Source organism: Electrophorus electricus, chromosome 23 (assembly GCF_013358815.1).
Source record: "Electrophorus electricus isolate fEleEle1 chromosome 23, fEleEle1.pri, whole genome shotgun sequence".
Taxonomy (NCBI): Eukaryota; Metazoa; Chordata; class Actinopteri; order Gymnotiformes; family Gymnotidae; genus Electrophorus; species Electrophorus electricus.
Window position 1 is genome coordinate 303,207 of NC_049557.1, and position 15,175 is coordinate 318,381.

The 15,175-nt window shown below is 43.0% G+C and overlaps 1 protein-coding gene across 7 annotated transcripts; it reads right to left on the minus strand.

Moving 5' to 3' along the window:
- Positions 1 to 462: 462 nt before the first annotated feature.
- Positions 463 to 14,116, minus strand: LOC113567497 (zinc finger protein 335). 7 transcript variants are annotated; one of them, XM_026995526.2, is made up of 28 exons: positions 13,552 to 14,116; positions 11,112 to 11,343; positions 10,650 to 10,920; positions 10,402 to 10,479; positions 9,267 to 10,190; positions 8,883 to 9,026; positions 8,573 to 8,737; positions 7,532 to 7,787; positions 7,244 to 7,421; positions 6,937 to 7,049; positions 6,743 to 6,761; positions 6,333 to 6,470; positions 6,034 to 6,110; positions 5,743 to 5,903; positions 5,212 to 5,429; positions 4,963 to 5,059; positions 4,785 to 4,873; positions 4,321 to 4,628; positions 3,952 to 4,090; positions 3,561 to 3,767; positions 3,338 to 3,480; positions 3,008 to 3,147; positions 2,704 to 2,804; positions 2,343 to 2,429; positions 1,848 to 1,931; positions 1,557 to 1,622; positions 1,326 to 1,431; positions 463 to 1,075 (listed from the first exon to the last, which is right to left on the minus strand). In XM_026995526.2, exons 2-28 carry the CDS (start codon positions 11,301 to 11,303, stop codon positions 951 to 953), a joined length of 4,626 nt encoding a protein of 1,541 aa, XP_026851327.2. In that variant the 5' UTR covers positions 11,304 to 11,343; positions 13,552 to 14,116; the 3' UTR covers positions 463 to 950. The 7 variants fall into 7 exon arrangements, with proteins under 7 accessions (XP_026851327.2, XP_026851322.2, XP_026851325.2 ...); XM_026995521.2 differs by having other exon boundaries at positions 1,557 to 1,658; positions 3,952 to 4,093; XM_026995524.2 differs by having other exon boundaries at positions 3,952 to 4,093; positions 6,333 to 6,449; positions 7,532 to 7,790.
- Positions 14,117 to 15,175: the final 1,059 nt, after the last annotated feature.

Consider the following 15,175-nt stretch of genomic DNA (forward strand, 5'->3'; position numbering starts at 1 on the left):
AGCAAAATCCACTGAAGTGTACACAAACTCACCACTCTTGAGAAGGACAATGAAAAAGAAAAAAAGCTTCATATTGGCTTCTCGTCTCTGAGAAATAAGTCTCCTGTACAGGATTACTCAGTCACTGAAATGAGGAATCAAACAGAAGGAGCAAAACTGCTGGGGTGGAAAAAAATAGCATATTTTTAAACTTTTTTCAGTAATTTTTACTTCCTCTCATTGTGGTTCCTTGAGCTTAAACAATTCATTGCTATATTATTAATACATTCCCACATTTTGAAAGTTTCTTACCAAAGCAGTACAGACATTTATGAATGAATGTTTGCTGATCACCTAGTTACCACTAGAGCTATGCCAGTCAACATTTACAAGTAATGCATTATCATTCTAATGAGAATATCATAATTTTGAGTGAAAATGTTGAAAATTATCACTTGCAAAAAAGGCAGTTACTCAGACATCTTAGGTAAAGCAGCTGTAATTTATTTGGTTATAGCTTTATGAGTGCCAAAGCAAAATTGTCTTGGAAAACTACTCCATCAGAGCTTAGAATTTTGGAACCTTATCATAAAATAAAGCCCAAACATTTTATTCTAAATTTATTCAGCCCCATACAGAGAATCAGTACCTTGTCATTATGCTCTACCATTCCCTACAGCATACCAAAGAAACATAGATAATTAATTAAATACAGAAACTTTAGTCACCTTTTGATACTTCTTTTTACATAGCAGAACAGTGGAGGCACAGTGAGATGAATAAATTGTTACAGATCTGGCATCCATTACTGTATGACTCCACTGATTCTGTAAATGTACTATACAGAATATACAAAAAAGAAAGTCTTTTGCACATTTCCCCTTATCCCATGAGGACAGTAACAGCAGGCTGCTGATTTCCACCGCAACCCATATGAGCGTGTGAGACTGCAGGCGTCGGGTGTATGATCTCTATTCCTCTGTGAAGGTGATGACATCATACTGGATGCCCTGCTGCTGCATCTGCTCCAGCTGTTCCGGGGTGGCCTCTGTGGCATAAACCGCCTGAGCCTGGGCCATGGCTGCATCAGCTACAGCTGGACACATACACCCACGCTCGTGTGTCGCATTTCCCAATGACAGACACTTCACTGTCTTTTTGTAACGACTCAAATGGCAATGATTATACTATCTACTTTTGCCTAGTCTGCAGTTTTACCATGGCTGAGTAAGCTAGGCTACATCAAATGACATATGTGGATTGGTGGGGTGAATCTCTATTCGCCTCTTTACACCCAAAAATAAGGGCATTCATGGAAAACAGTGAAGATAAGACAAATGTCATACCAGTGACAGCGGAGTGGGCAGCAGCCTCTAAGTCCTCTGGGTTAACTATCTGCTGCTCAGTGCTGATGGGGAAATACTGAATTTGTCCATCGTGACTTAGAGCAATCTGCGGACATAAACAATAACGTTAGTTAATAGTAAGCTATCAGTAAGCCTGTTTAACACACTGAAGAACAACAGTGTACTCTGCGTTAGTTTTCGTTTGTAGAAGAGTCTTCTCCTATTCCTTACCTGCTGTTCCTGCAGGAACGAACCATCATGCTCATACTGAATATGAGCTATCTGGCCATCCTCCATCTGAGAAAGAACGTAAACCTCTTCAGAGCTTTTTCTCTGAAAATGCACCAACCTCATTTTCAAAGACTTCCAGACATGTAGGACAATAAGAGTTTGTTCATGGGCGGAACACTGCTTTTCTGACCCATCCAAACATAAATTTGTATTTAGATTTCAACCTTGCTGACATAAGAACAAATGCAGAAGTAGAAGTTGATCACATCTTGTTTTAAAGTGCAAGCTGACCTGAATGTGGTTACTATTGGACACCACTACGTATTCCTGTGGGATCAAGTGCTGAACGCCATCCTGTGATATGATATACTGGACCTGATTGACAGAAGAAAGAGGAAGAATCAGCATTCTCATACACACATCAGACATTTAAAACCTTGCCCTGTCCTTGAGATGACTTAGAGAAGCTGATTTCTTCCCAAAGCTGGGCTGCAGAGCTGACACCACAAGAGAAAGAAAACCTATATAGCTTACATAGGAAATCAACAAGAAAACCAACTTTCCTTATTACTTTAGTCCGATAATCTTATTTACACATCACTTACATTTTGCATTCTGTTTGCTGTAAAAGAAAGCTCCGTGAGTGATACAAATCTTGGCTGAAGAGGAAAGCATTTAAAGTTTCATAATTTTAGCAGTTTTGCACCACTGCCTACAAATACAGCCTGTACCAGAGTGCAAGATTCTGATCCTGCCCATCTCTGGCCGATGAAGAGAGAGCCATACCTCTGTAACCTGATTATCTGCTGTCATCAAGTGCTGCACAGTCTGGCCGTCCACTGTAGTGATTTGCTGAATGTACGTAGCCTCCTCCTGAGGGAGCACACATTTATTAAGGAGTCATGAAGAAACGAACATGACATTTAGTGCCAGAAACCTTGTGAATATGAAAAGTCAGGAATTTTTAGATTAATTATAATATATATGGGCAGTCATGTGCTCTTCTTGCCTGATGATAGTCTAACAAAACCATTAAAGTAGATTACATTAATGGTCCTCCAAACATTTACTGGCTGAACACCTATTTAACCCCTGACAGACCACATGCTCGTTGTAATAGTACTAAAAGGAGTGTGGTTGGCTGTACCTGGTCAGACAAAGCCTGCTCCTGTGCCACTATTATGTGCTCCTGGCCCAATGCCTGCTGCAGTCGTTCTGGACTGATCACTGTCTGACCTGCCTGCAAGGCTGTAACGCACATGCATTCACACGCGCACACACACACCACACCCATACACATACACACCAAATCAACATCTAAGTCAACACAATTTCGTGGAGATCTAACTTGAGCAGTGGCTCCTCCTGATAAAGGAACACTGAAACCCTTGTCAGGCAGAAAGCAGTGTCCCGAGCGTCCAGCTGCAGGTGAGCTGGAGGCGTGGACTCACTCTGCAGCGTGGCTAGGGCTTCCTCATCACTGTTCACTATGATGGTCTGCTGGGAGGTGCCGGCTCGGGCCTTGCGAGGGGGAGGGTCCTGTGTGTGCAGCCTCTCCATGTGAAACTTCAGGTGGCCATTCCGATTAAACCTGATTGAAATACACGTATATGAGAGGCTAAGAAAAATGTATGGCACACCACTGACTTATCAGTATAACATCAGTATAACACAGCCAATCAGTTGTGCTTGTTCACACAGAAGAAAGACAGACTTGGTCCTATTCCTACTTAGTAATACTAGCCAAATAGTAAATAAACTGAATATGAGGGTTCCATCACCTCTGGCCACAGACTTCACATGAGAAAGGTTTCTCATTAGTGTGCGTCATCATATGGCGTCGCAGGTCTTTTTTGTTCTTGGAAGCGAAGCTGCAGTGTGGGCATTTGTGAGGTCGCAGGTATGCGTGCATGGCCATGTGAGCCTGGAACGTACAATCAAAGCAACCACATTACTACTGATGGCTACTCTTATACTTAATAAGGAGAGGAGTCATATTCATACTTTGACTTCAGGCCAAGAGGGAGCAGTGAAATCACAGTCAGGACATTTGAACGTGTTGGGGTCCACGTGCGCCCTCTTGTGGTTCTCCATGTCTGAGCGGCCGTGGAAGGACTCCATGCAGACGCGGCAGGAGAAGCGCTTGGGGTTGGGCTGCTGGGGCTGGGAGGAGGAGCTCTGTGTCGGGGAGCCTGGGCTCTCACTGCTTAGCTACAGAATTTCATCATTACAAGCAGATTTAGGGGTACTGTTAAGAATAGAGTACACATACACTGTCTACTTTGTGTCCTAATAATACAGAAATAAGGGTTTCATTAGGACTATGAGTGTCCATCCTTAATGCTTCCATTTAAATGCAGTGCAGCTAAGCTTGTGAATAGTGTGAGGCTCTCACCTCCACTTGCTGCAGCACTCCGTCGGCCAAGCTGGAGCTAAGGAAGAACTTGTCTTTGTGATTTTTCGGTGGGGTGGGGACAGCTGAAGAATCGCCGCTCCCCTCCACGGCTGGAGGATCCGCAGAGTTTTCCTCCATGCTGCTGACAAACACACGCAGACACACAGGTATCGATGTAAAGTGTAAACACCAGACCTCTAGTGGAAAAGTTTACCAAACGTCACAATTTACAGAGATAATTTAAAAGAATTCACATGCAGGTCTAAATTTGAGACTATACCGCATAGTGTTTTTTTTTTTTTTTTAATATGTACTGCCCAACGCTGAACCATCAGTGCTGGTGGTGTTGGGAGTGGGAATCAGCAGTACCTATATGCAGTGCCTGTGCAGTGGATGCCCTCAACAGCCTGCTCCACCACACTGAACTCGCCAGTGCTCTCATAGGCGCTGATGGCAATCTGTGTGAACTCCTGGCCGCCTTCGCCACCCACCCCCTCCTCTGCTGCTGCTCCCTCCACTGTCTCAAACGCCTCCTGCACAAGAGTTGTTTCTCCATTCTCTGACACATGGAACGTGACTACCTTCTGCGGCTGCGTGGACGAGCCCTGCGTCCCCTGTCCTGTGGTGGGCCACGAGCCAGCCTCCAGGGTCTCGCCATCCGACTTTAACACAGCCACCTGGAAAGAATGATGGTTAAATGTGAAATACCATTTGGAGTTGGGTGTTCCTCTCTGGAAGTTTCATTTTCTCAAAGCTGGGACAAAATGATTCTTAATCATTTGGGAGAAATATCACCCAGCACTTTTTCTGTGTCAGATATCTGCAGTGCATACCTGGACCGAGTTTCCCACTAACTCTCGGGCATTGCTCACATTCAGGAGCAAGTCCAATGCATTCTGAGCAGACAGATCTGATGACTGGGCTACAGAATGGAATATAAAAATTGAATTAACAATAAGTTTACAATATGGAGTAAACCATTCTGTGCACAACACCAAGTGCTCTCCAAACCTTGCTCATAGATGATGGTGGTGTTTCCCAATGCATCCTGGGACACGGAGGCATTGCCCAAGGACTCGATGGTTTGTAGGTCCAATGGTTCTGAGACCTATGGAATGAAACCTGGATGATCCACTGATACATGCGCCATTGCAGAACCAATTCCCAACACCAACTACCACCATGACCACCAAAAATCAACCTTCTCTGCGAATGAATCTTCCTGGACACGCAAGCTTGCCGCTCAGTCAGGGCACTCACGATGGCGCTCGGCAGGGCCTGGCTCTCGTGCTGCTGCTTGAGCTCCTCGATCTGCTGCAGGGTGAAAAAGGGCCTCCGGCGGCGCCTCACGGGCTCTTCGGGATGTGCCTGGCTCCACTCCTCAAAGGCGTCCGGGTGGCGACACTGCATGTGCAGCCGCAGATTCTTCCTGTGCTTGGTCATGAAGTGGCACATGTCGCAGGAGAAGGGCTTCTCCCCTAAAGGAACACACCAAGACGGTGAGATGGGCTTTCTATCGGTGTTAGGCATCACACTCCTATGGCTCTACAAGTTTCGACGAGTGTCAAAAATGTGTACATATTGTGTATGGTGTATTTTGGCTGTATAGCGAGTGGATGCACGCTGAAAAAGATTCAGCATTAACAACAACAAGCTTCAAGGCAGTCAGAAAATTCAAAGTAAAGAATCAGAGTGCAACTTGAAACACTAAAGCACAAAAAACAAAAGAATTTCCTCCAGGATCAAATTTTACAAAAATACAAGTATTCTATATAGATATCTTCATCTCACCAGTGTGTTTGATTGCTATGTGAGACACCAGGAAATCCTCTTTGCTTGTAGAGTACTTGCAGTAGTCACATTTAAATGGCTTGTCATTGGTGTGGGATAGTTGATGGTTTAGGAGTTGCTTCTTATCACTGCATGTGATCTCACAGAACTCACACTTAAACCTGAATCCCCGCCCAAAAAGGCAGTGTTATTACAGTACTGTAAACAATTTCAGTGTAAAATCTATAAGAAATAAAAATGAATAAGGAAAATAGAAATGAGTATAGAATAATGCTGACGAGAGCAACTTACATGCTATTTCCACAGTTTTGGATATGTGTGAGAAGATGCATCTTGAAGGTGTAACGTTTCTTGAAGGACTTCCCACACTACAAAATGGAGATGATAAAAATTAGATTCCTGATACAAGTTTTCTGTGAGTTCCCTTACTGAGTGGCTTCCAACATTTTCTTATAGGAATGGACTGGATATTCTTATAGGAATGGACACAGAGTTCATGATAACTAATTTTAAAACTCTTTATGCTACTCAACTGAGTAGTGCTAGGTGAACTGACCAGCAGCACTGCAGGACTCTACTTGTGTGCGCACCTTATCACACATGTGAGGCTTTTCTGTGCTGTGTGTCTTCAAGTGCTGCGTGAGGCGCTTCTGCATGGGGTAGACACGGTGGCAGATCGGGCACGGGAACTCGGACACTTTCGGAATCTGCGGAGCACCATCACAAGACTGCCATCGCATGAAAAGCTGACACGTGTCCGCCTCATGCAGCTTCAACGGTATATAAACTTATGTGACCAACATTTGACTAAAGGACATGTGATGCTGTGATTCTTTTTATGTATCTATTCAGTGCAGACACTGGGAGCCTGATATTCTGGGGACTGATGAGGACTGCACTGAGTTCAGTTGAATTTGAATTGGTGTGTTAGTACCATGCATTATTACACAATGATGAACTGGTATGGACTGGATAAAAATTGAAAAAAAGCAAATCTTACCACATCGGACTTCCTTCTCCTGAGGTGAAAAGGGAAAATGGAAGAACATCAAAAAACACTGTTTTTGTAACTTGTAACTAAAACTTGTCGTCCAGTTACATAGTTAAGTTACATAGTAAGTTCAATTGACATTATATCTTGAAGCTTTTAGAATTTGCAAAAATAATGTTGATGCTCCATTTTTGGAATCTTACTTGTCTTTGTTGTGAACAGCAGAATGTCGGATCACATCCTTCCTGTAGACACTCGAGTAATCACAGATTTCACACTTATACGGCTTGGTGCCCTGGTGGTTGAACATATGCTCCTACAATGCAAAGCATAGGGGCTGGGTTATACCTCAGTAGAAGACTCAAAGTCTTTGAGTCTTTCTAAATGCCTCTCTCTTGGAAAAGCTACACATTTATCTGTTTTCAAACTATCACAAAGATAACATGGAATGATCATGGCTAAGTAGAAGATGTTTATGGGAAAAGACAAAAACCTTTTAGACCTGCTTACCTTGAGAGAAGACCAACGTTTGCAACGGTAGCTGCACTTCAGGCACTTAAAACGTTCTGGATCATTGCCTTCATGAGAATCCACATGGAATCTGAGGTCTTCTTGAGACAGGAAACGTGAGCCACAGATCCAGCAGTTATGAGGTCTCAGCAGAGGCTTGAGGGATTTGTAGTACTTGCTTTAAAAACAAGGAAGAAGACGTGGTAAATGAAAGCTTTTATTGGTCAGGAAACTGAGGAATCAACTGAGGAAATACAGTTTAGACATGAAAAGTACAAATGAACTTACTTCCGATTTAGGAACTTTTTATACTTTTTGCGTAGGAACCTCTTTGATGGTCGTCCCCTCTTCCTTGGAAAAAACTCATCATCATCTGGGCCTGTGTTTGAAGAGGGGTCTTTGTTCTCCGAATCTGATTGGCTGACACCTGGTTCCGCAGCACACCCATTGGATAATGAAACGGTTCCACTCTCCTGCCCAGAGGAAGTGGCCTCTTCAGGAGCCTGAGAATCCATTGTATTGCTCATCTGAGACACAGGCGTCACTGCTGATTCAAATTAAGATTAAGAAGTTTTTATTGTCATCATATTTGTGTATAATTAAATTTTGTATTTATTACTTAAACATGTAGATTTCGGTTAGGATTAGCACAATAATGGAAAATTTAAGAAAAGAACTCGTCAAACTTTCACTAAACTTGTTTCAGAAATGGCATGTAAATTTGCATTGAAAACTTACTGACTGGATTATTAGAGCTGATTATCATTGCATTTGTGTGAACTAAAGAGCTGTTTGTTTTTTTTGCAAGCGTGGCCAATCAATTTAAAGGCTTCTGCCATGAGTCTTGTATTGAACTTTATTTTTTATTGTGATGACATGGACAGCAGACTCAAAGTAAACTACACAGCCATGCTAAGCTACTTTCAATAAGGCACACATGGAGGCATTTAACCAGACTACTCCCAGTCCCTAATATATACTGTCAAAAACAGTCAAGACGTTTAGTGTTTCTAGGTCAAAAGATGGTTGAGAATCACATTAATATCACCTTTGCAAGCTACACTATCAGTATGAGCAAGAGTCATCTAGGAAGTTGTCAACTTCATATATGGACTGTGTATTTTTAGCCTGAGGTGCTGGGTGCTTCAGAATCAAATTTTTTTTTCAGGTTTCAAGTACAAGTAACTTTATACTTGAGTTTCATGAACTCATTTTTTCCTGTAAACAGATGTACAAGGAACAAAGAATGTCTTTGAACAAGTAGTATTGATACTGAGATACAGAAAAGCATTAGAAAACATTGCAAAAATGTGCTGTGGTATGACTGACCTGTGTAACTCTGGGGATAAAGAAATTTGCGGGGTGGGCCCACCATCCGGCGAGGCCGTTTTCGTGAGGTAGAGGAGGAAGAGGAAGAGCAGGAGGGAGGGGCTGGCCGATGTGCAGATGCTCTGGGCCTCAGCTGCTCATCCGCTGGGTTATAATCACTGTCCTCTAAAACAGGAAACAGAAGTACAGTGTTAGAAGTAAAATAGTCTAAATGCAATCAACTGTGTACAGTTCTCTCTGTAAATACATGAGTACTCAACTATGAAATGAGGACAAGTTCAGCCAGATACTAAGCAAAGGCATCACACACCTTCAGGATCATCGATGGCACCCGCATCCATGATGTCATCTTCTTCTTCTTCTTGTGGCTCTTCTTTCTTCACTTCGGCTAGCTGTCGGGCCAGCGTTTCTGATTTTCTAGGCCGTCCCCGCCCTCGCTTTTTTGGGGGTTCACCTGGGAGACATGCAACACAGCCAGTGATAAAAACATTTAGCAACTGAAGGAACCAAAGTGTGGTTGGTACAGTTTCTCCACTAGCTCCCCAAAGGTCTTACTGCGGATCTGTATAAACTGAATATATCTTCTTAGGCATAGAGGAATGTCACAGCACCCAAACAGTATTTCTTAAAGATACCCCCCGAACCCCTTTCTAGCAATTCAATTTACAATTAAGGGATTTTCAGTACTTCTTACCTGCAGGTTTAAAGTGCTTGTCTCTCATGTGGTTAATAAGTGTGTCTTTTGACACACTTTTATATGGGCACATCTTGCATTTGAACTGCTGTACAATGACCACCTCCATCATCTCTTCGAGCTCAGCCAGGTCTGGTGCTCTTTCCCCAGGCCCTGCTGCCACTCCGGACTCCACCACGACTGCATCATCCTCCCTGGGCCCTGCCGACCCACCTGACTCAGGTGACCAGCGCTCCGCCGCCTCAGGCTCAGGGTTCGCAGAGTAGGTGCCACTGCTGCTGATGTATGGCCCCGTCTGGCTCTCGCTGCACTCCATCTGGTCAGGCAGGTGGGAGTTGCTGGCATCTGCCAGCCCCTCCCCCATGCTGCCTGCCCGCTCCGAGGCAGAGACACGGCTGGGCTCACCATCGTCCACGCTACTGTCGATGTAACGTGAGTGGCGGGGCTCTGCGAGGCAGCCGTCGCTGCATTCCACGAGGTAGTGTGGGTGGGGACTGTGGGCTGTGCCGCTACACTCAGCCGCATAGCCACGTAGAGACTCCCCTGGGTCGTCGTCTGTGTAGCTGGTGAAGCGGGACTGGCGCGGTGCCTGGTCTGGCTCCGCTCCGGGGAACTCGATGCAGTGTGCCTCGCCTGTCTGGTCGGGGTCGTCCCCCCCTCCACTGCACTCCACATAGCGTGAATGCTCTGGCTGGTCGGGGCGGCTACTGCTGCTGCTACTGCTGCTGCTGCTGCTCCCGTCCTCGTGCTCCGGATAGCCGGAGTGGCCTGGCTGGTCGGGCTGGTCGGGCTCCAGACTGCCCTGCAGGCTCTCCGATAGGTCTGCCTGATCCAGGCAGGTGGAGGTGGGCCCATCGGCCAAGGTCTCGATGGCAATGCGGCTAGACAGTGCTGAGGAAGACATCTGAGCAACCATGGGAGCTCCTGTGTACAGAAAGGACAATGATATTCGTGTGCCACACATTTTTTTCAAAATAATTATACTCTGTTCTTTAACTAAAATGCAAACTGGACTTTGGGATAGAAAAGAGTTTCAGAAAAGATAAAGTTTTTATTGCGGAGAAGTTGGATGGTTCAACTGAGAAAGTGAGATACAAGTAAAGATACAAGTAAACATGGCTCCAAAGTGGCTCACCATCATCTGGTCCCTGCAGGATCAAATACTGTGTGGTCTCTGCATTGTCATCTTCTGCACTTGTAACTGCAATACACCCTGTAAAACATTGGGAAAGGGTTCAAGTTTATCTATGTTTGCAGAATACATACACAAAATTGTCAGGGTAATTACACAGAAGAGTACATTATCAAACTCCCACTTAACTCCTATATATCCACACTATCCTACTTAATTGTTAATACAATTGAAAAGTAAGATTTTCCCACCATTCATTATGTCAGGCCCAATGGTGGACTCAATTATCTTGTCAATGGCAGAGCCTAGGTCTGAAGAGGTGGAGGCTGTTGAGTCAGAAACAATCATCCCTCCCTCAGACACAGCACTGGAGTGCACTAGAACCTGAGCAGACTCTGACACCAAGACTGACTGGGTCACTGTGGAGACACTGGAGACACTGGTTGACTGGGCAACAGAGGAGGAATCTGGAAGGTGGATCCCACGCACATCTGTACTGGAGCTTGTTTCGGGAATAAAGACCTATGGCCACAGTAATAAATAATTATAAGGTTGAAAAGAGTTTGATACAGTTTACTTGACAAAAGTTAGTATGACTACATTTGTTTTAATTACCATCAATCAATCTTGTTTTTGCACACACATACACACACATACACACACACGCACACACACACACACACACACACACAGAGAGAGCCAACTTTTTCTACCACAAGGCCCTCTGAGCTCTGTCCAACGTGGCAGTCAGACTCTGGGGCCTGGGCTGGGAGTGTTGCCGTGTCACTGCTGTCGGCAGACATGGCCTCTGATGACTCCATGCCCATGCCACTCTCAGATGGCTCCTCCATCCCTGAATGACCCACATCACTGCTGCTCTCCACTTCAATCTCCTCTGAATCCATCTCAGCTCAAGGGGTGAAGTTGTTCTTGCTTGGCCAATCTCTATACAACAGTTTAAATATTTAGTATCGCCACAAAGCAAAAGGACATAAAGGAGTGTAGACAAGTACAGTTGTTTATAATTGTGATATATTAACGTGGAATGGAACTGACAATATTCCAATTATACATTTTTATCTTATCTCTTATCTCTACTTTTTATGATGCACATATGTAGCTATCCAGCAAGCTGCCAGTTTAATAAGTACATGCTCCCTATAGCTGTACCTACAGGCCACATATCATTTTTAGTTGACTAGGGGTGACTTGTCTTGTTGTCTGCTCAATAATGCGATGCTTCCAATAACCTCTTTCATTAATTAATATAACCTTAATATAATAAGCTTATTTGTGAAGGACAAGCCAAGTGATATCTAGACACACCACTTAGATTTAACTAAGCAAATAGGTAAGAGCCTCCCATTGCATAATGACTGCATGGGTGGTTATGTTTCAGGGCCCAACAAATTATTTAAACCTAACTGATGCAGAGTAGCTTCTCATTTGTTAAACAACCATGTCGAAAGACACATCCTGTGGTCATGGAAAATATGTTACTCTGTTTCAGAAGGGTCAGATTATTGGCATGCATCAAGTAGAGAAAACATCTACGGAGATTGCTGTAACTATGATCTGGGGTTGCTGCAGTTGGTCAGGACTAGGTTCAGTAATTTTATGTGCCCGAAGAATGAGGTCAGCTGACTACCTGAATATACTGAACAATCAGGTTATTCCATAAATTGATGTTTTCTTCCCTGATGGGAAGCATATTTCAAGATGACAATGCCAGGATTCATTGAGCTCCAATTGTGAAAGAATAGTTCAGGGAGTATGAAACGTCATTTTCACACATGGATTGGCCACCACAGAGTCCAGACCTGAACCCCATTGAAAATCTTTGGGACGTGCTGGAGAAGACTTTGCGCAGTGGTCCAAATCTCCCATCAATACAGGATCTTGGGGGAAAAAATTAATGCAACTCTGGACAGAAATAAATGTTGTGACATTGCAGCTTGTGGAAACGATGCCACAGCAAATGCGTGCCGTAATCAAAAAGGTGGTCCAACAAAATATTAGTGTGACTTTTTTTTGGCCAGGCAGTGTATTCTGTCCATCATGTGAAATTCCTGTCTTAATGTTTTGGTATGTAAGAGACAGAGAGATTCAGAATTGTAGTAAAATAAAGCTCACAGTGAAACAGAACGTTTTGGACAGAAGTCCTCAGTATTCAATATTCAACTGAAAGCATGAAAACATGCTGGCTTGAATTATCACTTTTACTCAGGACCTTTAACAATCACCAGTCGGGTCATGATAGACACAAAATATGCTGATGAGATGAGTCAAATAACTTGTCATTTAATTAATCAATTAAAAAGTCTGATTAGGTCAATACGATAGAATTGCACCCAGATTTATTTGTAAACAGGTCAGAATGTCGTAATCACAAAACACAAAGAACTAATAAAAACATATTTTTATGCCAATGCATTACGTCCCTAAACAGACCTGCACTAAGAGAATGTTCCTCAAAGACTGTTAGCTGCCTACCTAGCTAACTAAACTGCTTTGTTTGGATCAGTTCAGGAAAAAAAAAGTAACTATGGTTAGCTAGCTAACTACGATGCTAACCTGACTTCGTCTTCGCATTAGCTCACTAGCTACCCAGAACTAACCCAACTGCTTAAATATCTAGCTAGCTAACACTACTGAATTATACCAGCACGGGGTAATTCCATACATGGCGTAAGTCTGTTTTAGGTTCATATGACGACTGTCTAAAACTGACATATAATGGTTTCGGCCTCACATTATGTCGCTGGGTAGCAAGAAGATCAGCATGTGAGAGCTTTTTTGCTTGGCACGGCGAATTGTACAAGGGTAACCAGAAGGCCACATTATGTCTTAATACCCTTGCAAGACGCTCGTCGAACCGTTAAAATGTTTTTTATTTTAACGTGCCACACACAGTTCACTCCAACCAGTACCAACGGACGCGTGTCCTAATTTGAACAAGACGAGCTGCCCTCCCTCCTGCCTGCCGCGTAACGCCATTTTCGTGCCTTGCCATAATTTTCCACTCAGGCAATGTGAAAAACTGCTTAGGGACCTCGAGGGCCTGCACACCGAGACCGACCGCCCGAATTTCGTCCCTGAGAAAAATAAAAGTAAACATTTAGACAAACGGTTTACTCAAAATATTTTTCTTACCGCGAACACCTTTATGGTTTGTTTTCTTTGTGGTCGATGCGCTGATATAAATACGTATTTGTAACCGATACTTGCTAATGCTTTCTAGTCGGGCGCCATCAATATCTCCTCGCTTCCTGTTTCATCAGACCGGATCCCATTTATTTGAGGGAGAGATGATCGAAACAGTGTAGTCTTCAGTGCTTTCGTATTTGAGCTTAAACATGTTTATTCGTCTACAATAAATAAAAATTAGACTCAGTTAACGAAATATTAAGTGATAAGAATGGACTAAAATAAAAATAATGTTAAATGATATGTTAAACTGAAGGACTATTATTCTCCAAAGATGATATTCTTTTTGGCGGATTAATATGAGTGTAAAGGTAAACGGATAGCTGGGTAAAATCATACTGTATAACGACAGATCTGTACCTGGTGTTATTACGCAGCCGAGCTAGTGACAAGTCAGTTTTAGCATATTTCTTACATATGCAGTTTCCAGCCGTCCAGTTGTATTTAATCGTTATTTAATATATGAAGCAACCGAGTTGGCACTACAGTGCTGGCTAACCACTTGCAAGAACTCGACGACTTAAACTATAACTTTACATTTCAACTAAACAGCGTTAGCTAGTGGTTAGCTGGGTCTGTGTGAAAAAAATTAAATTACAGAATCTGGCACATGGGAAAGCCCCAAATAAAAAGATGATCAAAGCAAAGATCGAAAACAACTAGTTGCTGTGAATATTTATTAACTTAAATCTGGAATATCTGCTGCGTACATGTTCTGAGCATTTCATAGACGGCACCTTGCATTTCATTCACCAGCTAAGCCTTCTTTATTAGAAACACCGGTGTATGGTTTAAAATCCCCATCTGATGCCGTGCACAGTTTGTTAGCCCTTCACCAGTTAGTTTCTGCCCACAAGGCTACTGTTGGCTGTTTTAGGATGGAAAACCACTCAACACCAAAGTAACAGAAAGACCAGCCCACACTGCTGAGCCTGATAAACTTGCACTAGCTCCAGCTATGTCGGGAAGGGTTTGTCACTCTGCAGTGGTTCTGTGGTCAGAAACTGTACAGTGTGGATGTGGCTGATAAATTGTTCATGCCCAACAGATGGGCTGCGGTCTGTAATGCATCCATAAAATGCATCTATAAATAGGTAAGATATGTGTAACTACTAGAGTGGCCAGTGAATGGAAGTAAGCCAGCTAGTTAGCTATCTTAGCCTGCTACGGTTGCAATGAAGTGTTTGGTGATAGTACATAAACAAATGTATAAATATGTTTATCTGTTGTTGACAGCTAATTCATTGCTTGTCTTTAACAGTCAGATTTTCACTCTAAAATAAAATTTAATTTTGACAATTTACTACACAGTGTGTAAAGTAGGCTGAATAAACAAGGTAAATCTTTATAAATCATTAATTTGAATATGTGTGAAAGTCAACAACTTTCTGTTCAATGTCTTAATGGTGTGGTTCAGATGATTAATGATCTGAACATGATTAGTGCAAAAATACCAACTCTACTCACAACCATAAGTTTTCAAGTGATGTTTGGGGTATATATATTGATTTGATGTTTAAGATTTTATTAATGGAACAAAATAAATTTGTTAATTTTGAAGGGTAGTTTG

Coding starts and splice junctions, on each gene's coding strand:
- LOC113567497 (XM_026995519.2), bottom strand. CDS start 11,303: ATGGATTCAGAGGAGATTGAAGTGGAGAGCAGCAGTGATGTGGGTCAT. Junction 10,191..10,401: donor CCTGCAGGGACCAGATGATG/GTGAGCCACTTT, acceptor TTCTGTACACAG/GAGCTCCCATGGTTGCTCAG. Junction 1,932..2,342: donor CAGATAATCAGGTTACAGAG/GTATGGCTCTCT, acceptor TCTGTCAATCAG/GTCCAGTATATCATATCACA.